Here is a 26,310-nt window from a genome sequence, read left to right as displayed (position 1 = left end):
AATGAACAAAGGGTCAACGCGCCCCCTAAACTTGTGACACGTGGTCATCTAGTCCAATTTATATTTTTTTTGAGCAACTAACCCCAAAACTCTTCATTTTTGGGTCAAATAACCCCATAATTTATATTTTTATTTTAAAAAACAGATTTAGAATAATTTTATCGCAACAATTAGAGAAGTATCTAATTACTTTTTTGCATCCCTTACCTCCGATTTGTATTTTACGCGTTTTAAAAATACAATTATGGGGTTACTTGACCCGAAAATGAAGAGTTTTGGGGTTATTTACTCAAAAAAGTATAAATTGGATTAGTTGACCCCGTGACATAAGTTTAGGGGGCGTTGACCCTTTGTTTTTAAAAAAATTAAAGAGAAGTTAATTATGTAATTTCTAGCTCCATGTTTATTAATAATATAATTGTTGAATTTGATTTGTCATATTGATTAAACACCCATTGAATTTTTGGGTTCGACAAACTCTAAACCCTTTAAAATCTCCTTTAATTAATCAAACGCTTCGATCTAAAAGAATTGCTATACATTTTGAACTTTACAAATATGATAATTTTTGAAATAAATCTTTTTTACATGGAAAATAATTGAGTGTTTTGTACCTTTTATCGTATTTTTGAAAAGTTTCCAATGAAAAATTAAGGATGAAATGAGGAAAACATAAAGTTCTGAAAGTGGAGGATGGGTTGGGCCAAACGTTTATAATCAAAACCAAGTATGGACCATTTAGCTTTTCAGTCCTCTATGCAATCAGTCCACACTCCTTTCCACTGCCACGCTCCTAAAATCCGTGTAATCTAGGGCTGAGTAAGAACCGAACCAGATCGAAAAATCAAACTAAACCGAATCAAATTTTGTTGTTTGGTTCGGTTTTTCGGTGAAAATAGTTTGGTTCGGTTCCTATTTTAGATAAAGTTCGGAGTTCGGTGTTCTGTTCGGTTTGGGTATTTTTAAAATCAAAAAACCGAAAAAACTGAATAAACCGAAGTTTAATATAAAATATATAGCTTTCTTAAAAATAACATACTATATTTATATGTTTTTTGTCTTTATATTTTTATTATTATTGATATATAAATTAATAATTGTTATTTAAACATATGTAAAATATATTAAACTCTAATTATTTAATATTTGAATAAATTTTAATAAAAAAATTAAAAATACTTAAATAGAAACAAGTTAATTATAATTAGAAATTCCAACACATTAAGAAAGTCTCGTCCTATTATTTTCAACTGTCCAAGGGAAAGTGTACCGTACCAAGCAAACTGGTGAAACTAATAAATGAAAATGGGTAGGTAAAATTAACGGTAGCCATGCACATGATCGGACCACGTGGGATGATTCAAACCATTTCTTTATCAAGCTCCCAAATTGAATGTTTTCCAAGAAAAATTAGGTTACTAATAATGTTTACCAAACCAATTTTCACTCACTAACCCAAAATTTCTATGAAAAATAAAGAATTAATAAAATCTTAAATATCACTCAACTAATTTAACATGCCAAAGATTAACCCATTAAATTAATGTATTTAATTTAGTGAACAAAATAGCATTGGCGTGGAGTGTATATAGCTAGAAAATGGGTAGTTGCTACTTAAATTATATGCACTAGAAAATGAGATGAATCCTCAATTTTTGGTACCTACCACCTTTTTCATTTAAAAGTTAAAACACTCTCTCCTCATTTCCTATATTTCTAAACTTTCTAAATTCATCTCCAAGAAAAATAAAAATCCTGCCAGTAATATCTTACCACTTTTATTTCAATTCTCAACATTTTTTTTTGTTTAATTTATCAAAGTATAGATGCTAATATTTTAATTTGGTTATTTAATTGTATGTTTTGCAGTGGGAACTGAAGTTGTTATGGTTGATGATGTCCCTTTTCCTCCACAGATCACAATCATCAAGCCTTTATCTCTGCTTGCTCATGGTAATTATCTCATCTAAACATACCATAAAATATTATTAGCATAACATGATTAATTATCATATTATCAGATCACTAATTAAGCTTTTTATTAATTTTTTGGTGGAACAGGAATCACAGACATTGAAATTCACTTTCTCCAGATCAAGTTCACAGCCATTGGAGTTTACTTAGACCCTCAAATACTGGTGCATTTGCAACAATGGAAGGGCCAATCTGGAAATCAACTGGCTCAAGATGATGCCTTTTTTGATGCTCTGATTGCTGGTAATTATTATTTATGATAATCAGCCGATTAAAATATCAATTTGTCTCTTAAATTTACATGCAATAGGCAATTAACACAAAAATTAACTTTTTTTTTCAATTAATTTTCTGAACTAGTTACTTTTATCAGTGAATCCAAAATCTTTATCAATTAGCCTCCTACAATTGTTTTTAAAATTGATAAAATTAGTCTAATCGATAAAGTATTAACTTTAACGGACGAATTGATAAGATAGTTAATTTATGTGTTGAATATCCATTAACATACAAGTACAGGGGGGTCAAATGATATCTAAGTGCTACATGACTTGATATTGCTATTTGCTGGATATAACTTCCAAAAAATATATAAATTAGTACACAAAACTACTATATATTGCAATTTAATCCCCAACTTTTTTAAAATTGCACCTCACATGTAAAAATCAGAACAGAAATATGTAATTAGGGTATTGATAATTGCATTGGCAGCTCCTGTTGAGAAATTGGTGAGAGTAGTGGTGATAAAGGAAATAAAAGGGTCACAATACGGAGTTCAGCTAGAGAGTGCAGTGAGGGACAGGCTTGCAGAGGTTGATAAATATGAAGATGAGGAAGAAGAAGCCCTGGAGGGAGTCATTCAATTCTTTCAGTCCAAATTCTTGAGCAAAGACTCCGTCATAACTTTCCATTTCGTACCAACTTCACCTGCAACGGCTCAGGTACTTGATCATATTCATTAGTACTTGATCTCTCATATAGATAATAATGTTTTGGATGTTGCAGATAGGGTTTCGCACACAGGGAAAAGAAGAGTCGAAGATAAAGGTGGAGAATGCAAATGTGGTGGAGATGATGATGAAATGGTACTTAGGCGGACCTCGGGCTGTCTCTCCTACTACTCTCTCTTCCCTCGCCAATACTCTTTCTGCTCAATTCTCCAACTAAATTCCCTCTCTTATCTCATGCTATTCATATGTTTCTTCTTCAATAACATTTGCCTTTTCTTTTTATCCACTCTCTGCATTTCATAAAGGCAATCTCTCTACTTAGGATAAGGTTTTATATAAGTTGGAACCCTTATTTTTAACCCCTAAATATCTCATCATCATTTCAGCTCTAGACACAATCAATGGGACTTCCTCGTTAGTTTTGAGGTTTTAAAGACATTTTTATGTGCAATTAGTTCACAACATAAGCTTATGAACTATCCCATAATGATGTAATGCGGCATATAATATTATTCAATAATCTAATTAATAAATTTTAAATTAAAACTCAATATCCATTCATTAGAATTAAGCGGTGTTCGTTGATTGGATTATATGATATAATTATGTCATATGATATATTATTAGTGGGTAGTCATAATACTACGCGATAGACTAAGTTCGCTTAAAAAATATCCAGTTTGAAGAGGTCGACGGTTGAACTACAAATGTCACGACTCAAATTATTGAGCCGCAACCGGCGTTAGAGAACGGGAGTGTTAGCTCCGAAACCCGTAGCAAGCCTCAAATCACAATTAATTTTTTGCAAATAATATAAACAAATAACACAACACAGTAGAAGCAAATATATATATATATATATATAAACATTTACACTAACTGTTCTGTTAACCTCGCGGGCTCTGGTTACCGTACCCCATACGAACTGGCCTCGCGGTACTATATACATCAGTTAGTGTCTCAGAACCTGTCACCGGCATCTAGGGCCGTGAACCACATATAATACACGTAGCCTACAAAAATATAAATAAGACAGCACGTAATATGTACACCAAAATGTACTGCTGTCTAGGCTACAACTCTGTCAACACGGGACCACTACTGCAGCATTCACAGAAGTCAGAAACTATACATACACAGCTGACTTCTAGACTTCAAAATTGGCCTCTAGCTAGGTCCACATACTAAGCACCTGAAAAAAGGTGAGGGGTCAGTATTTGGGAAAATACTGAGTGAGGTTGCATTTTACTAACGGTATTAATATAAAAACATAGTATCGCATCTCAAGAAAACAATAATATAAAACATATAAACAAGTATTTGATCCGTACGAAACTAATATCCTAGCATGCGACACATCTCTTGAATAATCATATATCATTTAACCTAATCATAAATTTCAAGTTGTGAGTCCAACTCACTGGTGGATCCAATCCACTAGATACGGGGACTCCAGGTTACACCGTAACCGAGTGCTCACTCGTATCGAAATCATATACCCAATCTTGAATTTCATAATCATATCATGCCATACATATCAAATCATTTCTCAAATGCAAACACACTATACTGACTCAATACTGGTGATCACACAGCCTATTGACACCCAATAGGTAGCTAGTTTCTTCGGATCGCATACTAGTTCTCGTATATAAACTTGATAGAAACATATAACATTTAATCAAATCATATATTATGCGATGCGTATAAACAGTATATATATCTATATAAAATAACTTTAATATATAATACACGAAAGTAAAGTGCAACTCACAGTGACTGCAATCCAATCAATAATGTGGTCGATGAAATAAAATGCCCTCGCTTTCCCACGTCTACTGACCTCTCTGCTCGCTGACACGTCTGATAAATAATTAACGTTTAATGATTAGACGTGAATCTCGTATTCCTATACGTATAATACTTTTAAGTTTTAGGGTTTAGTTTCATTCCGATGAAGTTTCTAGGAGTTTTCAGGACAATGCGTAGGTGCTGCCTGCACACTGACACTGTTTAGTAAAACAACGATCTCTCTCAATTGAACCGTTGGATCAAGATGAAATTTGACAGAGGCGTTCCTAAGAGGCATTTTGAATCTGACAAGTTTTGGGTAGTGTGCGAACGCACACCCTAAAATTCAAGGAGTGTGCGAACGCACACTCAATGTGTGCGAACGCACACCCGTGACAGCCCCCGTAAAGTTGTTTTCCGGGGCTTTTCAACCATCCTGACGTGCTATACATTCAACTATACAAAACCCGCATCTCGGTTTTCATTAAAACGCTATAATAACTTCAAAAACGTCAAATTCAAGCTTAATTCTTTAATTCCCTAAAACAGCCCCTATTATTCGATTTTTAGCCAAATTTCTTGAAGATTTACCTTGAAACGAAGCTTAGGATCGATAGAGGATTCGATTTTGAAGAAATCTCCGCAAAAATTACTTGAATCGGACGTCGAACGGAGAAACGGCGGCGAAACGATCGTGATCGGCGTTAGCTTCTGGATCCTTCTCTCTTCTTCCTCTCTGATTTCTTCATTCGAATGAAATCTCATATATTGAATGGTTAAAGGTTCATTTTGATCCTTCTTTTTTTTCTTTGTTACAATTTATCCTTTAAACTTTTCATTTGTTCAATTTAGTCCATAACTAAATTGATAAATTCTTTTATTATGACTTATACGTATTATTTACCTCCAATAAATAATACAAAACTCGATATTAATACTTTCCCGTCAAAATCCAATATTTCCATTTTCGACACAAAGCGGCTAAATTACCACTTTGGTCCCTGTACTTCATTTTGGACTTTTCTTGACATTTTTCCGTTTAATTCCAATTCTAACTTTAGAATTGAACTATAACCTTAATTTTCTTATAATCAATTTTTCCGGAACCGACCTAGTTGAAATTTATTTCCTTTATCTTTTCAGAAATTCTTCTAATATCGCCACTCTGGCGAGTCCAAATTGGACACGTGGTCCAATTAGATAATTAAATATTTTGGGGTATTACATTCTTCCCCCCTTATAAAAATTTGTCCTCGAATTTTCATAAATCTCGTTGGGACCTTATGATTGTTCTTATTCTTTTCTTGACATATCTTTCTTGTACTTTAACTCTTAGTTCTCTTCTTATAACTTCTTATCACTGTGGAATTGAGATCTTTCTTGTCATTTCTTTTGTCTCTTCTGTTGTCTTTTCAAAATAGTGTGGTTTAAGATGTATCATAGATATCGTGATCCTGACGTCTTGTACGACTAATCGTGATCTTCCTTCTGATCGTTACTAGTGTTGATTAACCCTCACTTATTACTCTATTGATTTATTATTTTTGATAATTCTCATTCTTAGTCGTCATCGGGTTGCTACTCGTCTCCTTTGTACGTGAATAGTCACGGCGTGTCGGTCGATTACATCATTGATGACGTACTTACTTTATTCATATTTCTATGGGTATTTACTCCCATGATCCCAATCTAAGGTTATTGTCTTTACTATCCTCTATCGTTGTTACTTTCCTTTCTTAGTTTGTAATTTTCATTACTGACTTCTCTTTCTATCACTACCTGACACTTCGTTTCTTTATCGATTGATCCTTTCAAGCCTGATATATCTTGTACTATCTTCAGTTTCTCTTTCTTTTCTCCCGTTATACTATCACAAACTTTACGTCACTTTGTTAGTCGAGGTCTGTCATCTATTCACCGTTGCTATAAATGCTCCACTTTACATTAATCTTAATCATGTAGCTTGTATAGCTACCTTTGTTTACCGATACTACTCATATTCTCATCTCTTTTACTTGATCATTATATGATCCCTTAAAGATCGTCTCGAGTCTCATATTGACTTATCAGTCAAAATTGTCTTTCCTTTACGTCACAATTTCTTGTTCACGTTGACCTCTTAAGAATCTTATATGCTTCTTTAACAGTTAACTTTCTCGAGAATCTTTCTCACTGATTAGCCTTTACTTAACTTCATTCTTACCTTCAAGTTTTAGCTGATCCAATAGATCTTTAATGACTTATCTACTTTTGTACTTAAGTTGTCCTAGATCCGACAATTTTATAAGTTTCCATCACTTTTTTTATCGTAATTCTTTCTTACTGTATAAACAATCTTCTTCTTTATCTTATACTTCTACTTCTCACTTTCAAGAAATTTCACGACCTTATTCTAGCTCATCTTGGTATTATCTCATTCGTAACTCTCAAAATTAGGGAATAGTTTCAATTCTTGTTGTCCTACATTCCTTATGCTTCTTTAGCACTTATAACACGTTTCTAATTGTCTTTTAAACAACTTGATCTCTAATACCACTTCTCATTCTTATGACATCGTGGCTTCTTAGATGCAGTTCACTCCTATCTGTCCAATAGTAATGAAGTATCATCTTGTCCTTTACTTACTGTACTCATTACGTCCTTCCTTTATTTATAATAGCTCCATTATTGTTGTTCTACTCTGATAATCCTTCTGACGTATTTCTAAAGCTTTCCATTTCCCTAACCACCTTACCAAATTCAAGGGTGTATGAGTTCCTTCATTATACTTCGTTCATATTATCCATCATTCTTATATTTACTGGCACGTATGCCTATACATGTGCCTTTCTCCTTATACTAGAATTTTACAACTTAAGTTTAACACAACTTACAACCCTTAATGCTGATATTAGTGACTTCACTCAATATCAGTCAATTAACATCATTCGTTTCTTGATCTATCAAATTTCGAACTTTCATATCTTACAAGATCATCTTCTTCGTTGTTTGTATCCCTTACTTCCTTTTTAATGTGATTCTCTATATTTTCTAATGCTGACATTAATAAGGTTACATATCCTTAAAATACCATTTGATGTTCCTCACTCATATTATTGTCTTCTCATTCTTATACTTTTAATTTCTCTTCTCCGATATGACTCTTGATCGCTATATTACTTATCTCGACATAAAGATAATCATTGTATTCTTCGTCCTTTCGTATCCTTTACTTTCCTTTCGTATAATATGACTCTCTGTCATTTCATCATTTGTTCTAACATGAGAATAAATATTGTATCCTCAGACATTGCCAGCGCATCGCATCCTGACTGCGTATGCTCTCCGGCGATAACTCCTTATTCGCATTCTCCTTTAGCTTCACCAACTTTGTTGTAATTAATCATTAACATGGCTTTATTCTGTTATTGGGGTTTATTTTATAAGTCTTATTCTTATTTATTAAGAATCTTTTATTATCCGTCGCAGAGTTTTACATCTGAGTTCACTTACAAGATCAATACGATTTTGAAAACATCTTTTGGCTTGCTAGCACTTTTAAATCAATTTTCATAAATCACTTGAAATCGTCAATACAATTGTAGCTCAGAGTGATGACACCTCTCATCATCAAAGAGTTGCTCAAAATCGCACCTCCTTTATCATTGTAAAGATATGATGCATGATCTATATTTTGAAAATCATTTTCTTATGCATTCCTATCATGATTATGCAATGTCATATACGATGACTGAGCACAATTGTATTTTGAAAAATCTTAAAAATCTTTCATACTTTTCGTAGAACGTAAGTTTACTCAAGACTGTACACTCTGCGACTATTAACGGCTTTTTTTATACTTATTGGGTATATTATAAATTTTTACATTACTGTCACCTTCTGTCATTTCCTGAATATTCTGTCACATCACTTCTTTCTCCATATTTCCGATAACCCAATTCATTCTAAAACTTTTTATAGCCGTAATTACTATTTTCACCTCTTTACTATACTTGTATCATACCATGTACAAGTATAGGTATTGGTACACATCACTTATGAGTGTAGGTATCAGTTCTTTCATATCAAATCTCCTTTCCAGTATTCCATCTTTTCTTTCATGACTTCTAGAACGTAACACAGGAATTACGTTCGCGATAAATGTATTATTTGTCGTTTATTATGTTATTGTTTTTGTAAATTATGTTTATATATTCTTTTATTGGTCGCGTGTTTATTAATATCGCTTCCTATAGGTTCTCACTTCCTGAGGTATTATCCTATAGGCGCATTCTATTACTGACATTCTATGATGCAATGCAGCAAGCATATAAATATAGCAATGCAAACATATAACACAATTACTCACAAAGCATGTAAATCGTCGATACTTGGAGGTGCCTGATGCGGAACGCTAGGTTCCCTAATGACTATGCCGGTAAGTCGACCCCTAACTGTTCTACCGGAGTTACTTCCGCCTCTTTGCACAAAATAGGGGTTAGTCCTAACTCTGGAGGATGTGCTGATGTAGTCTGGATGATACTCACTTCTAAATTAGAAGGGTCGTACTGGATCGCCCTCCCACTCACGCTCAGTCTCGATCCTACGGGCCATCGTAGTGAGCGTGCCGAAATGTTCACCTACGTGTTCATATAACTAACTAAACTCAGGTCCTAAGCCTCTGACGCACCTATTGTTGATGGTTCTATTACCTTCATTCAGATCAGGGACTCCCTCAACCATTCGTAGAAAATCAGTAGAATACATTCCTATTGTTAGCATTCCTTGAGAGAAGGAGCGCATCTGTCTCCTAACTTGGTCTAGAGCTATCTGTGCCTGACCATTTGCTATATCTGCATCTTCTCTCAAATCACGGTATCTCTATGCCCTTGACCAAAAATGCTCACTTCTATACTGTTCGACATCTGACTCTTCTAACAGTTCTTCTCCTTCGTACTCTTCCCTCATGAGGATCTTCTTCTTCTGCCTCTTCTTCTATATCCTCTTTTAGGTTCTCTGCTAGGTCTTCCTCTGGATCCTCCTCAGGATCCTCCTCCGAATCTTCCTCTGGATCCTCTTCCGGATCTTCCTCCGGTTCCTCTTTATCTTCTTCACTATATTCTATTTCTGGCGAGTGTACTCTACCTCTATTGTCAGAAGAACTACCAATCTTCGATACAGACATATAACCAGTCTGATATATCTCAAATGATCTCCTAGCATCTGAGTGAAATCCATTCTAGTGGACTTCAGATTGTCCGCCTACTTTGTTGTGAAATCCATTTTGAAATATAGGAGGCGCTTCCTCCCGTTCTTCTGCAGCATGTGACTGAGCTCCCAGACAAGCTGAAAAGGCTCCATTTCAGGCGTAAGAGACCATATGAGCTCATTTCCACACTTGATTCTAGTATTAACTTATAAGATGCTATAAACATTTAACATTTAACTAGCTGCACGTAGCTTGCAAGCAAATAATCATTTAACATCCCTTACTTAAATATCAAATACTTAGTTGCCTTAGCCGTTCGCATATGCTAACAGTAATCACTTAATCACTTAACAACCTTGGTTCGCGCGCGTTCTATAACATACCACTAATTCACACATCAAATACATGCAAGCAACTAAGGTCCGACTCTTTTGCTGCAGTAGTTCCTAGGTTTACTTACTTGACAGAGTATCCCATATCAAACAAACACTCAGACAAAACTGGCAGTGGTGACTGGACCAACTGCTCTCAAATAAACACTGAAACAAACTTGCAGTGGTAACTGGACCAACTGCTCTGATACCAACATTGTCACGACCCAAATTATTGAGCCGCAACCAGCGCTAGGGAACGGGAGTAGTAGCTCCGGAACCCGTAGCAAGCCTCAAATCACTATTAATTATTCGCAAATAATATAAACAAATAACACAACACAACAGAAGCAAATATATATAACATATATATATAAACATTTACACTAACTGTTCTGTTAACCTCGCGGGCTCTGGTTACCGTACCCCATACGAACTGGCCTCGCGGTACTATGTACATCAGTTAGTGTCTCAGAACCTGTCACCGGCATCTAGGGCCGTGAACCACATATAATACACGTAGCCTACAAAAATATAAACAAGACAGCACGTAATATGTACACTCAAAATGTACTGCTGTCTAGGCTACGACTCTGTCAACACGGGACCACTACTGCAGCATTCACAGAAGTCAGAAACTATATATACACAACTGACTTCTAGACTTCAAAATTGGCCTCTAGCTAGGTCCACATACTAAGCACCTGAAAATATCAAAGGTGAGGGGTCAGTATTTGGGGAAATACTGAGTGAGTTTGCATTTTACTAATGGTATTAATATAAAAACATAGCATCACATCTCAAGAAAACAATAATATAAAACATATAAACAAGTATTTGATCCGTACGAAACTAATATCCTAGCATGCGACACATCTCTTGAATAATCATATATCGTTCAACCCAATCATAAATCTCGAGTTGTGAGTCCAACTCACTGGTGGATCCAATCCACTAGATACGGGTACTCCAGGTTACACCGTAACCGAGTGCTCACTCGTATCGAAATCATATACCCAATCTTGAATTTCATAATCATATCATGCCATACATATCAAATCATTTCTCAAATGCAAACACACTAGACTGACTCAATACTGGTGATCACACAGCCTATTGACACCCAATAGGTAGCTAGTTTCTTCGGATCGCATACTAGTTCTCGTATATAAACTTGATAGAAACATATAACATTTAATCAAATCATATATTATGCGATGCGTATAAACAGTATATATATCTATATAAAATAACTTTAATATATAATACACGAAAGTAAAGTGCAACTCACAGTAACCGCAATCCAATCAATAATGTGGTCGATGAAATAAAATGCTCTCGCTATTCCACATCCACTGACCTCTCTGCTCGCTGACACGTATGATAAATATTTTACGTTTAATGATTAGACGTGAATCTCGTATTCCTATATGCATAATACTTTTAAGTTTTAGGGTTTAGTTTCATTTCGATGAAGTTTCAAGGAGTTTTCAGGACAATGCCCAGGTGCTGCCTGCACACTGACACTGTTTAGTAAAACGACGATCTCTCCCAATTGAACCGTAGGATCAAGATGAAATTTGACAGAGGCGTTCCTAAGAAGCAAATCTATAAACGGACCGTTGGGATTTTGAATCTGACAAGTTTTGGGTAGTGTGCGAACGCACACAATGAGTGTGCGAACGCACACCCTAAAATTCAAGGAGTGTGCAAACGCACACTCAATGTGTGTGAACGCACACCCGTGACAGCCCCCCGGAAAGTCGTTTTTGGGGATTTTCAACCATCCCGACGTGATATACATTCAACTATATAAAACCCGCATCTCGGTTTTCATTAAAACGCTATAATAACTTCAAAAACGTCAAATTCAAGCTTAATTCTTTAATTCCCTAAAACAGCCCTTATTATTCGATTTTTAGCCAAATTTCTTGAAGATTTACCTTGAAACGAAGCTTAGGATCGATAGAGGATTCGATTTTGAAGAAATCGCCGCAAAAATCACTTGAATCGGACATCGAACGGAGAAACGGCGGTGAAACGATCGTGATCGGCGTTAGCTTCTAGAGCCTTCTCTCTTCTTCCTCTCTTATTTCTTCATTCGAATGAAATGGTTAAAGGTCCATTTTGATCCTTCTTTTCTTTCTTTGTTACAATTTATCCTTTAAACTTTTCATTTGTTCAATTTAATCCATAACTAAATTGATAAATTCTTTTATTATGGCTTATACGTGTTATTTACCTCCAATAAATAATACGAAACTCGATATTAATACTTTCCCGTCAAAATCCAAAATTTCCATTTTCGACACAAAGTGGCTAAATTACCACTTTGGTCCATGTACTTCATTTTGGACTTTTCTTGACATTTTTCCGTTTAATTCCAATTCTAACTTTAGAATTGAACTATAACCTTAATTTTCTTATAATCAATTTTCCCGGAACCGACCTACTTGAAATTTATTTACTTTATCTTTTCAGAAATTCTCCTGATATCGCCACTCTGGCGAGTACAAATTGGACATGTGGTCCAATTAGATAATTAAATATTTTAGGGTATTGCAACAAAATTAAAGGATTAATTGCTTTAAAAGTTATAAATTTTAACATGTTCTGCAATTTTAACACAAAATTTCAATTTTAACAATTTAATACATGAACTATCATTTTTGCACTTCATAATATCAGACAATATTCCGTCAAAAAAAATATTGATTTGGATACCAGAATAAACATTGTTTCGGCATCCACATCAGCATTTTTTACGGAAAATAGTTCGGTGTTTTGATTTGCAAAATTCAAAATTGATGTCTGATACTGTTAAATTTAATTCGTATTAAAATTATAAAATAAATTGAAATTCGTGATTTTTAAAGTAATTAATCCAAAATTAATATTCAAAAAAATAGTATTTGCTGTTGAATTGTATTAGTTGAACCAAATAGGCTCATAATATTTCCCTTTTCATGTTTCTATTCCTAACTCACAATATACACCTTTGGCAAAAATAAAACACTTGGTTATGGAGCCAACAAGTTTTTCCCAATTTAATTAGAACCTACCTACAAGACCCATAAAAAAAGGTGATGAAGAAATGAAATTGGGATTCCATTCTTGAAGCACAAAATCACAACTCCTTATGTCGCTTATATATGTGATTCCTTCAAAATGCCTATCAAATCAAACAGGAAAAAAGGAAACTACAACAAGTCCTTTTATCTTGTCAATGAAGTAGTTTAAATATGCTTTTGCATGTCATCTTCTCTTTCATTTCTTTTTCTACATGTACATGATGTACTTATTCAATAAAAGTTTCGTTTCACCCTTCCAACTTATTATAAACGATCAAATGAGTCGAAGTTTGTAATTTTAAACAAGTACTTCAACAAATTGTCAATTTTTGATCACTTTACACTTTTGACTATAAAACCGGTGTTAAATTATGATCTAAACTGATTCAAAATAATGAACTACGGATTTGATCTTTTGTGTCAAGTTGGAGAGCCAAAAATGCACATTCATTGTATTCATATTTATCACAAATAGTCCCATAATATTATTCTCATAATTAGATTAAACTCAAAAAAATGTGAATGCTTTTAAACCAATACAACATGTTATTGAAGCCAAACCATTCAAAAATGATTGAAGTAACATAGCAAAGATTAGAAATAAAAATGTGACTACTGAAACTGAATTTACCTTCAATTTACTTAAACATAATTTATGTAGATGCAAAAAGAGAGAGCCTACTTGCTGTCATTTCTATATGGTAACTATTAAATAAACAAAATGTACACAATTCTCACTTGATCCTCAAGTTTGTTTATGAAGCATAAAATGCCAAGAAACTTGTTGAAAGAATGTAACCAATTATAAACAAGATAGAGACAAGTTTGTTTTCTAATTCCATTACAGCACATAAGCAAACAATTTAATAAAAGCCTCCTCTCCTCAGGATCATTTTCTCATCCACCAAACAAACATTTTTCTTTTCTCACCACATATATAGACCCTTCACTGAAGTTTAGCTAAGATATTTTCTATATGTGTATGCATATAAAAATTACAACAACCACCTAAAAGTATGCTTAATAATGGAAGAAGATCCAGAATAACCCTTTAATCTTCTCATTCTCTAGTGTACAATTTTGTTGAGAGCATGATTAAATTGGTTAACCTACCTCATCAGAAGGCATAGGCGTATCATGAGTCTGCACAGCTGCTCCATTTCCATGATCCCTGACGATTTGAACCTCAGCTGCATCAGAATTTGGTGCAGATTGCTCGAGTAACGAGTGTCTGCAAGTCGGACAAGAAGAATGCGATCCTAACCATGTATCTATACACCTTACATGAAAACCATGATTACAATTCGGCAAAACTCGAACTTTTTCACCATCTAACAATTCTCCAAGGCAAATTGCACAATCTGTAGCTATTATTTGTATGCCTGCTGCTCCATAGATGACCACAGGAATCTGTCGCAATGCGCTCTTTTTAAGTCCTGTTGCTGCTAAACGCGCTGCTGTTTCATCAGCACTCTCAAAAGCAAACCGTCTGCTACATCTTAAAGCGCAACGAACTATAGAGTTCAGCCCGAGTGCACATATCAACGCGCAGAGTAAAGCTGCTAGAATTATCACCATGTTCGTGTCGAAATTAGCTTCACTCGTGTAGCTTCGACTTCTGCTTCCATTTATAGGGGTTGGGAGTGTGTTCGGTTCCGTATTCAGAAGTAGCCGATGAGGACGATGATGAAGAATACTAATTTCCATTGCTGTCAACGTTGTTGTCAGAATTCTCTCTTCAAACTTGGCACAGACAAACTTGAGCTTGTTTAGAACTTGGCTGATCTTGCATGGATTTTAGGAGAAAAGGGTGGAGGTTTCATAGCTCCACTCTTGGTTGGCATCAAATCGAACAACAAAAGAGATTGAAAATAAAGAGTTCATTCCACTTTTGTTACTATGTACTCTGCTTCAACTCTGGCTTTAGAACTACTTGTCAGAATTCTAGGATATGATATGGATGATGGGCAAAAGAAAAAAGTGTAAATTTTAACTAGTTTATGGCAATCTGCAAGAAAAATGAAGGGAATTTTGATTGGTGAGGAAAAGAAAGAATCATAGGATAGGAGAGTGGATTAGAGAAAATATATGAATTATTTAGAAGGAGGAATGATCTAGAAAGAAGAAAAAAGAGTGGGTTGATTTATGGCAGTAGCTGATGATCCCACCTAATCATGATTAGTTGTAAAAGGAAATTAAATGCTTATATTCTTCAGCACCAAATGCTTTCTTCCACTATTTTCTTTTATCAATCTCCAATATTGTGGATGCTTGTCCTACATTCTCTCATAGTATCAAACTAATTCATCATCTAATCTTATAAAATTTTCATCTAAAAATCTAACACATGACAAAATTGAGTGAAAATTACTGATTTGTTGTTGGTTTTACTGTGAAGGGTATGATTAAAATGGTTGAATTTGGTAATTTGGAAGAAAAAGGAATAATAATGCTGGAGAAGTAAAGAGTGAGTGGCACATGGAGATCATGTGTAGTGTACAAGTTCATCTTATCCTGTGGACCCTAAAACATTTGATGAACCACATGTCACTCTACTACTCACTAACTCCATTTCAATTTACAACCTTCACCCACTTTGCTACACTTTTCTTTACTCATCCAAATTAATTCCACCTTTCTTGAACCCATAGTCATAGGGTAGTTGCCATTCTTTCTCTTTCAAAAATTAAATTTAAATAGTACAAAAAAATCATATTACAAGCTATCTTTTAAATTCAAATTTATTAAAAATAGAAAAATTATGAAAGTTTAATCAAAATAAAATGAATTAAGTTGTAAATTCCGAAAAATGTCATAAAGGGTCACAACAATGAATAAAATTCAGATGGAGTGAAAAGTTTAGTTACTAATTTTGATCCATCAGGCTATTGTGAAGCTTAATCTGTTATAGTTTCATATACATCGGCATAAATCGTCAATAAATATCTAAATGTATATATTAAAATAATCTTCATCCTTCAATTGATTTTAAAATCTTCATCGAATCAAAAAAATTTCTACATGCAATCCAAAAACACTTAAAAAAAACTTAGATCATAAAATCTTTCATATACAAACCCAGAAAAACCTTTATCAAGTTGAGACGAAGCTTTGTTTTCCATTTTTCAATATATTTTACATCCAAAATTCTATAAAACTTGTAAATAAACATTTCGGATCAATTTGTTAGTTTTTCTTATTGTTAAAGGATCAATTTGGCTAAACATATAACAAAAGATAAATTAATGACTTTTCGACAATAACACCCAGCACAACGTGCAATCCTTTATTTAGTGAGGGGGCAAAATGACCCTTTAACTATTTTTCTATTCCAAAAATTAAAAAAAAAAAAGACAAACACCATTAAAATAGAAACCCGGAAAGGAAGAAGCTTTCTCATTTGAAGAACAAACTCAGTAATCCAAACAATTAAAAATGCAGCATCCCAGCGCCAATCCCGATCCAAAACCGAACCCAAATCAAGAAACCCAAATGTTCCCTTCCCACCAACAACAAAACCCCTTCTCAACCCGGACCTCCCACCACCGGCGGGCACACTCCGAGGTCCATTTCAGACTGCCGGAAGATCTGGATCTTGTATCCGACGACCCGTTTGAAGGTCCATCCGGAAGTACATTTGACGAGCTTGGGTCCGAAGATGATATCTTCTGCACTTACATGGACATTGAGAAGCTTGGATCCAGACCTGAAGATGGGCTTAATAAATCCGACAATGGCAATGCCCACCTGTCAGTTGGCGGTGAAGGTGAGAAGAATGGTCGGCCACGTCATCGTTATAGTAATTCTGTTGATGGGTCTTCTTCTTCTTCCATGTTGGAGTCTATTGAAGCTAAGAAAGCTATGGCTCCTGATAAACTTGCTGAATTATGGAGCCTTGATCCTAAACGAGCTAAAAGGTAATGTAATTCAGACAAAATACTGTTTTTCTTATTGAGTTTGATGCCAATGTAAGTCAGACAAAATACTTGTCATGTAAAATTTAACAAATATGTGAGTGTTTTTGTTTGAGTAGAGTTTATTCCATGCAGATTTGATGCATGAGTTTCTCTGAATGAACAAATGAAAAAAATGAAGTTTGACTTTTGGGATAAGATTGTTATAATTGACACTTGATAAGATCTACCGCGTTCATGTGCAAATTTGTCGATTGATTAATTCTGATGTTGTAATAGGAAATATGTCAGCATAAGTTTTGTGAGAAATTGATTTTGTTTGTGATATTGTGTTTTACTTGGCAAATATTTTATACAAAGATTGTTGCAGATGAACTTTTGAATAGGTTCCATATCTTTTCATTCAGATTTTGGATTGAAAGTTAGATGAATGATATATAGACAAATTTGTAGTTCGATAAGATATGAATAAATTTGAATCTTATTAGTAGAACATTAGAGTAATGATTTGCCAAATCTCAAAATGTAGTTGAGAGTTTGGTGTGATTGCAGCTGCTTAACTGCGTAATAATGAAATGGTTGATAGCATGGATATTTTCAGTCGATTCCTATTCAGAAATGTAAAGTGCATTTGGGTTACTAATGATGCCTTTGATGTGAACCCCATATACCCTAATACCCTACAAATCTTGGCCTCTAATTTCCTTTTTGATGACTTGCTTGTATCAGCTATTTTAAGCTAATAAGATTTTTTTTTAAAAGATCAAAATTATCTAGACACCTTTCAGGTGTCTAAATATTTGTGCTGTATATTGTTGATGTTGCGTTGTGCTGCGATATGAACTACTAGCAAGACCTATCATTTAGCTACTTCTCTGGCGCATCCTGTGCTAAAATATGAACCAGTCATTCATGGAATGTTGGCTGCTACCCCCAACATGCCTGATTGCAATGCAATCTGATTGAGATTGAAATGATAGTGGACGTGGATAATTTTTGTTTCCTCTAACATATGTAATTCTGCAGGATTATGGCAAATCGACAGTCTGCTGCTCGATCAAAAGAAAGAAAAGCCCGCTATATATCAGAACTTGAAAGAAAAGTGCAAACCCTTCAGACAGAAGCAACTACACTTTCTGCTCAACTCACATTATTCCAGGTTAACACCCATATTTCATATAATAACAGCTCCAATTACTTCACGATTAGGCTTCTGTATAATCTTTCATTATCTTCAGTTGTTGTTGGTGGTGTTCTATAGGCACTTAAAGTTTTGAATTGTGCTTCTAATATTTTTAAAAAGTGATATTCATTTACTGTCTTCTGTCTTTTCCAGAGAGATACAACTGGACTCACTTCTGAGAATACAGAGCTTAAGCTTCGGTTGCAAGCTATGGAACAACAGGCTCATTTACGCGATGGTACGTCTTCAACATGCTATGCTTTTGAATGTAACAAGGAATTGCATTCATCTTTCGTCATATTCTCCATGTGATAGAAGGTTTCTGACTCTGCATTGTTTTGTAACTCTCTGAAACAGCTTTGAACGACGCACTAAAGAAGGAAGTAGAGAGGCTGAAGATGGCAACGGGAGAAATGATGACATCAACAGATAGCTATAATTTCGGAATGGACCAAATGTCGTATAATCAATCTACTTTGTTTGCACTCCAGTCACAACCGAGGCCAGTTAGCTCACACTTTCATACTTTTCATACGAACATATCAACCCCACATCAGCCTATAACTGCCCCATCTCATTCACATGCTTTCTCCGAGATGTCGCCACATGACCCCCTTGGGCTTGGAAGAATGCGAGGACTTGACATCAGTAACAGAAGCACTGTACTAATGAAATCCGAAGGCCCCTCAATTTCTGCCAGCGAAAGCAATAACGTTTGATGCAAACTTCACTACACTTTGTGCTGTCTTATTTTTCTGCAAGTGTTTATACACTGATGGACTGACCAATTTGAGTGACTAGGGTAGGGTAGTGCGATTCTTTTCTCTTGAGTGAGAATTTTGGTCTTAAAGATTCTTCACTTACAAGTCAACACTGTAACTTTTTTGGGGGTGATCATGCTAGGCAGAAATTTAAGTTTATTCCTGGCAGAGATTCTTCTTCCTAAAACTGTATTTGTTACTGCTCCAAAATTGACATTGCATAGACAAGAAATGATTTCTTTTTCTTTCTTTCTTGTATTCTACTAATAGATGATCTGGTTCAATTTAAGTTCTGGAGTTCAATGTTGCTCGCTACTATTTACAATTTTCTTTATATTGCAATTTTTTTTTTCAAAATCCAACAAAACAATAAACAACACTTTCGAGTTATATTAATTCTTTAATATTAAAAAATGATCAGTTTTTGATAATTTGAGCACTTTTAACAAAGTGAAAAGTCGAAAAAGGGTAAAATCATAATATGATGCAAATGCAAAACGAACAAAGAATCAATTCACCCCCTCAACTTGGCACAAAATATTAAATAGGTTATTCTCGACTCTTTTGGTACAAACAAACCCAAAAATTACGTTTTCGTATCAAATACACCCTTCCCCACTCTCACCTCAGCAAGTGAGATACACTCTCCATTTTAAAATGTAAAAAAGTTTAAAATAATCCTTAATATTTATTTATTTATTTATTAAAATACCACTTAATAATTTTTAAATGCCAATTTTAATCCTTAAATTTTTTAAAGTACAGGTGTTATGTAAATTTTTATTTACAAATTTAAGGATTTTTTTATATTTTTTACATTCATAATTATAAACCCTAATTATCTATCATCTTCTACATTTCAAACCCACATTCCTCTTCAAATTCTTCGCCGTCTGCTCCGTACCCTCGCCGACGAACCGAGCTGCCATCTGCCGCATAACAGAAGTCCCTCGACGAACAACAGCTTGTTGTGTTACGCTGCCGTTTGCTTCGCCGAGGAACATCTACCGTTGGTTCATCGTTGCTTTGCCGTTTGTTCATTGTTGCTTCACCATTGATTTGTTTGTTGTTCTGACTGTGTAAAATAATGGATTCAAATGATTTGTTATATGATTTTTGTGGTATGATTTGTTGTAAGATTTGTTGTTTGCTTTTTGTTGTATAATTTTTGTTGCCAGTGGAGGCCAAGGAGAGCAGTTGCGGTGGAGGAATTTGGTTGTTGCTGGCAGAGGCAGAGAGGTTAGGTTGGGTTGGTGTTCTTAATTTTTTTTAGGGCTTTGGTTAGGTTTAATTAAGTTTAGATCAGTTTTTAATTAGGATTTTAGAATTAATTAAGGTTTAATTAGGTTTGATTATAATAATTAGAGAAAAAGAGTAGAAAAGGCTCCTAACTTTTTTCAAATTAAAATTTTTATTATTTAGAATTAATTAGAGTTTAATTTAGGTTAATTAGGGTTAATTAGAATTGAAATTCGTAATTAGTTACTTTCACTCTCTTTTTTTATGTTAGAAGGGCCTTTTTGATACGAAAACGTAAGTTGCGGGTTCTTTTGATACAAAAACGTAGGTTGTGGGGTTTTTTGTACCAAAAGCGTTGAAAATGACCTATTTGATATTTCGTGCCAAGTTGAGGGGGTGAATTGATCCTTTGTTCAATGCAAAACTGTATCAATCTCAGGCTCTCTAGTCTATGATATGTGACTGCTAAGATCTCAGTACCTTGAGGGAAGGTATAAAAGCTTCCACCTTTGTCACCGATTTGTTTAATTTATCTTTTATATATATATATATATATATATATATATATATATATATATATTCTTAGTTAAACTTGGTCTTCCCATCTGATATAAATTCTGCATTTTTTTGTTTACTTGTCTTTGAATTGGTATTGCACACTACCTGCTCGACACAAAGCCTCTGTGAAACATTTCGAAAGCTAGAATTGGCTGAATGCATATAAATAATGTTACAAGACTTTAATCTCATAACCTTAAACATACTGCTGTTAATTTATTTTCCCTAAAAAGTGACAATATTCACAGTTAAAATATTGCAATATGCATATATCCAAAATATTGTCTTAAGATTGAACTTAACAATGACTGGAGATCAAATATTAGTAAATATTTTAGACTATTAAAGACTTGGGACTTGGGGAATTCTGCTTTTCAGTGAATCTCTTTCACTGCACTAGCAACTGAAAAATATTTTAGATTAGCGGGGTATGCAATGAAAAAATGTATTCTAGTTTCCATGTGTGCCATGTAAGTTCCTATTTTGTTGATGAGGTCTATATTTTTACATTATGCAACATTTTATAGATTTGATACTGTTGTGAAGAAGGATACTTGGTGAATTTTGGGTTTATTTGAGGCTCCTCTCCTGATATGTTACTCTTCAAGCGGGTAATGCCCACGAAGCAAGTGCTCAGTAACGCAATCAAGCACCTCAGAGGTAAACATCTTGACACCTTAAATTGCCTCACGTTGTTTTGTTGGTTAGAAGCTTGATATTCGACTCTTACTATGACTTTTTTCTAGGACAGATGCTAAATTTTGTAGTCAGAAAACCAAGGTGATTCTTAGTTCAGAATGCAATAAGATAAAATTGTCTTAATCAACTAATGTTAGTTTTAAGCAACATTTTTACTCCTAGTGACTCTCAAATATGAAGCCATAGTTATTAAAGGCGCGCCTCAGGCGAGAGGCGACTCAGGCGAGGGCTGAGTCGCCTCACATGGCCAAAGGCGGGCGATGTCGCAAAGGCGACCGCCTTTGCCGCCTCAGTTGGGAGGCGAGAGGCCAGAGGCGCTTGCCTCTGTGATTTCAGGGCTGTTTAGTGTTTTTTTTAAAAAAAAATTAAATGCTAATCTGTTTTTATGGGCTTTTTAAGTGTAATTAAGCCCTAAACACATTTAAAAAAGCTGCTGGGCCACCTTTTTAACCTATTTTTCTAATATTTTAACCTAGTACAAGTATAATACTAGATTAACAAAATTAGAAACACAACGATACATATTCCAATTCTTCTTCTTCACGCAAAGACTCTCTTTTCTTCTTCAACGGGTCCTTTCTTCTTCAAAGCCATTATTGCATTGATAATTAGTTATCTTTTAACTTAGACTTTAATAATTTGATTAGTACTTCTGAACTTTTGAATTATATTTGATTTTTTTTTAAATGCATAGGGTTTACATATATATATATATTAATTATTCGCCTTTTCTCCAAAAGGCTTTCGCCTCGCCCCACGCCTTGCGCCTCAGGCTTTTTGACCCTTGTCGCCTCGGGTCGCCTTTCGCATTTAATAACTATGTATGAAGCCATCATGCATGACAACTAAAGCCTTCCACTAGTAGATATCTTCTTCTAAATCTTTGTTCCTTCATTAATAAGTTTTAACTAATAAAATCTGTGCAAGGCAACAAGAGATCACTATTTTCTCCCCTTCGAAGTTTTATACACTAAATCTTGCTCCAAGAAATCTTCGACACTTTAACATATCTTTGACATGTTACATGAACATTTCCAAAGATGTGAAATAGTTCAAAAACCAATCATTTATACCCCAGCACACATTCTAGCCAGTAGGTAAGTGGGCTATTCCATTTCAAAATAACTCTTACACTATACATTGTGAAGAGAATATATTGAAAGAACACTATAGAAAGATATTAGTGCGTTGATTAAAATACATCACATTTAAAACAGCAGAAGAGAGACTATACCCAGTTAAACCTTCAACATCTGTAACTCCTCCTCCCAGTGTGCCACCGACCAGCTCTACTCAAGCTCTGGGACTTAAACTCCTGAAGTATTTGAATGACATGGATGTTAGAAAATAATTAGCAACCAAATCAAATAAGGGATCATAAAGCATGTCTAAGGAGGAAAAAAGCAAGTTTTTTTTTCAATCTCTAGCCAATATGCAGTAATAAAGTAAAGTAGCTAGATTAAAACAGAATGAACCCACTGACTAATATGCTAGATACACCTAAATCGTATCATTTAAAAGTAGAGGGAAAATTAATTCAATTTTCCGAACGTAATTACAATATTTACAGCTTAAGAAGTTAAAATGAAGTACAGAGAGGCAAATAAATAAAAGTCTACTTATTTCATGATTTCAAGTTGTTTGACTGCAATGGTTTTACCATCGGCCACTTATAAGAAGAGGCAATAATCCACTCCTCGCCTGCTATGACTTATGGAAAGGCCTATATTTAATAATACAATTTCAGAAGAGTTCAGTTTTCACATTTGCAGGCATTTTGATGACTTATTTCCTGATAGGCACTTGTTATCATATGATTTTGTCCATGTTAATAGTTCATTTGTTTGATTGAGTTCCTTACATATGTTCAGAAAAATTAGTTGGAAACTAGAGATCTAATCTATTACATATATATCCATATATATCGTATCAATCAATATGCCTGGTTCGTCTCTTTGATATTGTCTCAATATTCGTTGCAGGATCTTCCTTCTGTTTTCTACATTCAGCGCCAGATGGTTATGTGGAAGTTCATTCTGAAGAGCAGGAAGTAGTAATTGCTTTGGGAAGCAATGTGGGTAATCGACTTCAAAATTTTAATCAAGCATTGCAGTTGATGAACAAATCTGGAATTAACATCAGTAGACATGGTTGTTTATATGAGACAGCACCTGCCTATGTTACTGATCAGCCTCACTTTCTTAACTCTGCAGTCAGAGGTGTTACAAAATATGGGCCACACGAGTTGCTGCGAGTTCTGAAGAAAATTGAAAAGGATATGGGTCGTACTAATGGGATTAGATATGGGCCACGACCTATTGATTTAGATATATTGTTCTATGGGAAGTTCAAGATTCATTCTGACATACTTGCTGTACCTCACGAGAGAATATGGGAGAGACCGTTTGTAATGGCCCCATTGATGGATTTGTTGGGATCCGATACTGAGAATGATACAGTAGCTCTCTGGCATTCTTTGTCAAAACATTCTGGTGGACTTTTTAAATCATGGGAGAAACTGGGTGGTGATAACCTCATTGGGAAGGATGGGATGAAAAGAGTTATACCAATCGGAAATCAGTTGTTGGATTGGTCACAGAGAACTTCTGTGATGGGCATTATTAATTTGACCCCAGATAGCTTTAGTGATGGAGGAAAGTTTCAGTCCATTGATTCTGTTGTCTCTCAGGTTCGCTTGATGATTTCAGAAGGGGCAGATATTATTGATTTTGGAGCGCAATCAACAAGGCCGATGGCCTCGAGGATATCCCCTCAGGAGGAGTTAGATAGGCTAGTGCCTGTTTTAGAAGCTGTCGTAAAGATGCCTGAGATGAATGAGAAGCTCATATCTGTAGACACCTTTTACTCTGAGGTTGCTTTAGAAGCCGTCAACAAGGGAGCTCATCTTGTGAATGATGTATCTGGTGGGCAGTTGGACCCTAACATGACCAAGGTTGTTGCTGATCTTGAGGTTCCATATGCTGTAATGCATATGAGAGGAAACCCTACTACAATGCAGAATAGTGAGAACTTGCATTATGACGACGTTTGTAAGCAGGTTGCCTCTGAGTTGTACTCGCGGGTTAAAGATGCAGAATTATCAGGAGTTCCAGCTTGGAGGATTATTATTGACCCTGGAATCGGCTTTTCAAAGAACAAAGAGCATAATTTGGAAATCCTCATGGGGTTACCAACTATTCAAGCAGAGATTGCTAGGAAAAGCATGGGCATTTCTCATGCTCCTATGCTTATAGGACCTTCCAGAAAGAGGTTCTTGGGAGACATTTGTAATCGCCCTGCAGCAACCGAAAGAGATCCTGCAACTATTGCTTCTGTCACAGCTGGAATTCTCGGAGGCGCCAACATTGTAAGAGTACATAACATTAGAGATAATCTTGATGCTGTGAAGCTATGTGATGCAATGCTGAGACAGAAAAGATAAAAGAAAATTGTAAGATTTCTTTCTTTCATTTCTATTTTGCCAACACCACCTATTGTCTAGTCTGAATCAGTCTTGTAATATGACTCAGTTTTTGAAAATAAAATTGAAGGTTTGAATTTTATTTTATACTTAAATTTCAAGTTATGCAATGGATAACGTGTTCGGATTTCTGAACATCCTTTCACACTTGAGTCATAATAGAAACTAATTGTTTAAATTCACAAGTATCATGAATTTACTTAACTATTTGCAGCACACACCAAGTTTCTCGAATTCATTCTTAAAAAAGAAACTGATGCTGTACATGGAGTCATCAGGTATCAAAAACTATGGAGCAGGAGGCAGAGATATAAGTAGGGGTGTGCAGAAACCAAACAAGCCAGATAACCGAATCGAATCAACAAATTTGGTTTGGTTTGAAATTATAAAGAATTTGGTTTCTCGGTTTGGTTTGAACTGAATGCACACCCCTAGATAAACCAAACCAAGTAGTTATCTGACAGTGATCAAGCTGGCCTACGTCTCACATTAACACTGACATGGTAAGTATTGGACCCCCTAAAATTTAATGAAATTGCAAAATTGTTGGGGTTTTTTAGATCACGGCCTAAGCAACCATCTGATAAAGTACCCAAATACATTTAGAAAGTGACTATTCAAAAATGGTTAGTGGGTATTGCATGTTGTGGGGCTGCTGGCTAAGACAACCCCTTGTGAAGGACACTTTCAGTTTTGGTCCCTAAGAGACAACATTTGGATAATTATATTTATTTCCATCTACCTTTCTTTTGTGGTTCTCAATTCAAATTGATGATGCAATATTAGTAAAATCAACACTAGAAAAAGCAAAACCAACTCTTGTGGTTCAAATTTACACACATTCATAATTAATATTTGCAAATTTGATAAATATATCTAATCTTTTTATTGATGCATAAACATTAGTATAACATTATATACGTGGGTTGCATCAAAGTAGTACCATGTTTTGTAATGTAAATAAATATCAATTCATGAATATATAGTTTCATTATGGACAAGTCATTATCTTATATCTTATATCTACAACTTGTTTATACATTATATTAGGTCGCTATTGTTTCTTTTCAATTTCTAAATACAAAAACAAATTGAGAAGAAAACTCCATGCATCCTTATGAATACAA

At 34.8% G+C, this 26,310-nt stretch overlaps 4 protein-coding genes across 9 annotated transcripts; 3 read left to right on the top strand and 1 right to left on the bottom strand.

Annotated features, from left to right (window-relative positions):
• The first annotated feature begins 1,611 nt into the window (after positions 1 to 1,611).
• On the top strand, positions 1,612 to 3,209 carry LOC126659679 (chalcone isomerase-like protein 2). Of its 2 annotated transcripts, none has more exons than XM_050353004.2 (5): positions 1,612 to 1,761; positions 1,870 to 1,953; positions 2,062 to 2,217; positions 2,689 to 2,918; positions 2,983 to 3,209. In XM_050353004.2, coding segments are annotated over exons 1-5 (633 nt in total). In that variant the 5' UTR covers positions 1,612 to 1,760; the 3' UTR covers positions 3,145 to 3,209. The 2 variants fall into 2 exon arrangements, with proteins under 2 accessions (XP_050208961.1, XP_050208962.1); XM_050353005.2 differs by having other exon boundaries at positions 1,636 to 1,658.
• A 10,920-nt stretch (positions 3,210 to 14,129) lies between these two features.
• On the bottom strand, positions 14,130 to 15,642 carry LOC126662360 (RING-H2 finger protein ATL74-like). The gene has a single exon (XM_050356321.2). It carries the CDS (start codon positions 15,053 to 15,055, stop codon positions 14,453 to 14,455), a length of 603 nt encoding a protein of 200 aa, XP_050212278.1. The 5' UTR covers positions 15,056 to 15,642; the 3' UTR covers positions 14,130 to 14,452.
• A 1,031-nt stretch (positions 15,643 to 16,673) lies between these two features.
• On the top strand, positions 16,674 to 19,455 carry LOC126660114 (transcription factor RF2b). Its single transcript, XM_050353451.2, has 4 exons — positions 16,674 to 17,265; positions 18,289 to 18,421; positions 18,599 to 18,683; positions 18,803 to 19,455. Exons 1-4 carry the CDS (start codon positions 16,784 to 16,786, stop codon positions 19,162 to 19,164), a joined length of 1,062 nt encoding a protein of 353 aa, XP_050209408.1. The 5' UTR covers positions 16,674 to 16,783; the 3' UTR covers positions 19,165 to 19,455.
• Positions 19,456 to 20,037: 582 nt separating this feature from the next.
• On the top strand, positions 20,038 to 25,933 carry LOC126660113 (folate synthesis bifunctional protein, mitochondrial-like). 5 transcript variants are annotated; one of them, XM_050353450.2, is made up of 5 exons: positions 20,038 to 20,285; positions 20,385 to 20,445; positions 20,774 to 20,936; positions 21,531 to 21,663; positions 23,685 to 25,265. In XM_050353450.2, exons 4-5 carry the CDS (start codon positions 21,597 to 21,599, stop codon positions 25,142 to 25,144), a joined length of 1,527 nt encoding a protein of 508 aa, XP_050209407.1. In that variant the 5' UTR covers positions 20,038 to 20,285; positions 20,385 to 20,445; positions 20,774 to 20,936; positions 21,531 to 21,596; the 3' UTR covers positions 25,145 to 25,265. The 5 variants fall into 5 exon arrangements, with proteins under 5 accessions (XP_050209407.1, XP_050209404.1, XP_050209403.1 ...); XM_050353447.2 differs by adding an exon at positions 25,462 to 25,933 and having other exon boundaries at positions 20,038 to 20,936; positions 23,685 to 25,153; XM_050353446.2 differs by adding an exon at positions 25,398 to 25,933 and having other exon boundaries at positions 20,038 to 20,936; positions 23,685 to 25,153.
• The last annotated feature ends 377 nt before the right edge of the window (positions 25,934 to 26,310 follow it).

The sequence above is a fragment of the Mercurialis annua genome, linkage group LG8, assembly GCF_937616625.2.
Source record: "Mercurialis annua linkage group LG8, ddMerAnnu1.2, whole genome shotgun sequence".
Taxonomy (NCBI): Eukaryota; Viridiplantae; Streptophyta; class Magnoliopsida; order Malpighiales; family Euphorbiaceae; genus Mercurialis; species Mercurialis annua.
This window is presented reverse-complemented; position numbering and strand designations above follow the sequence as displayed.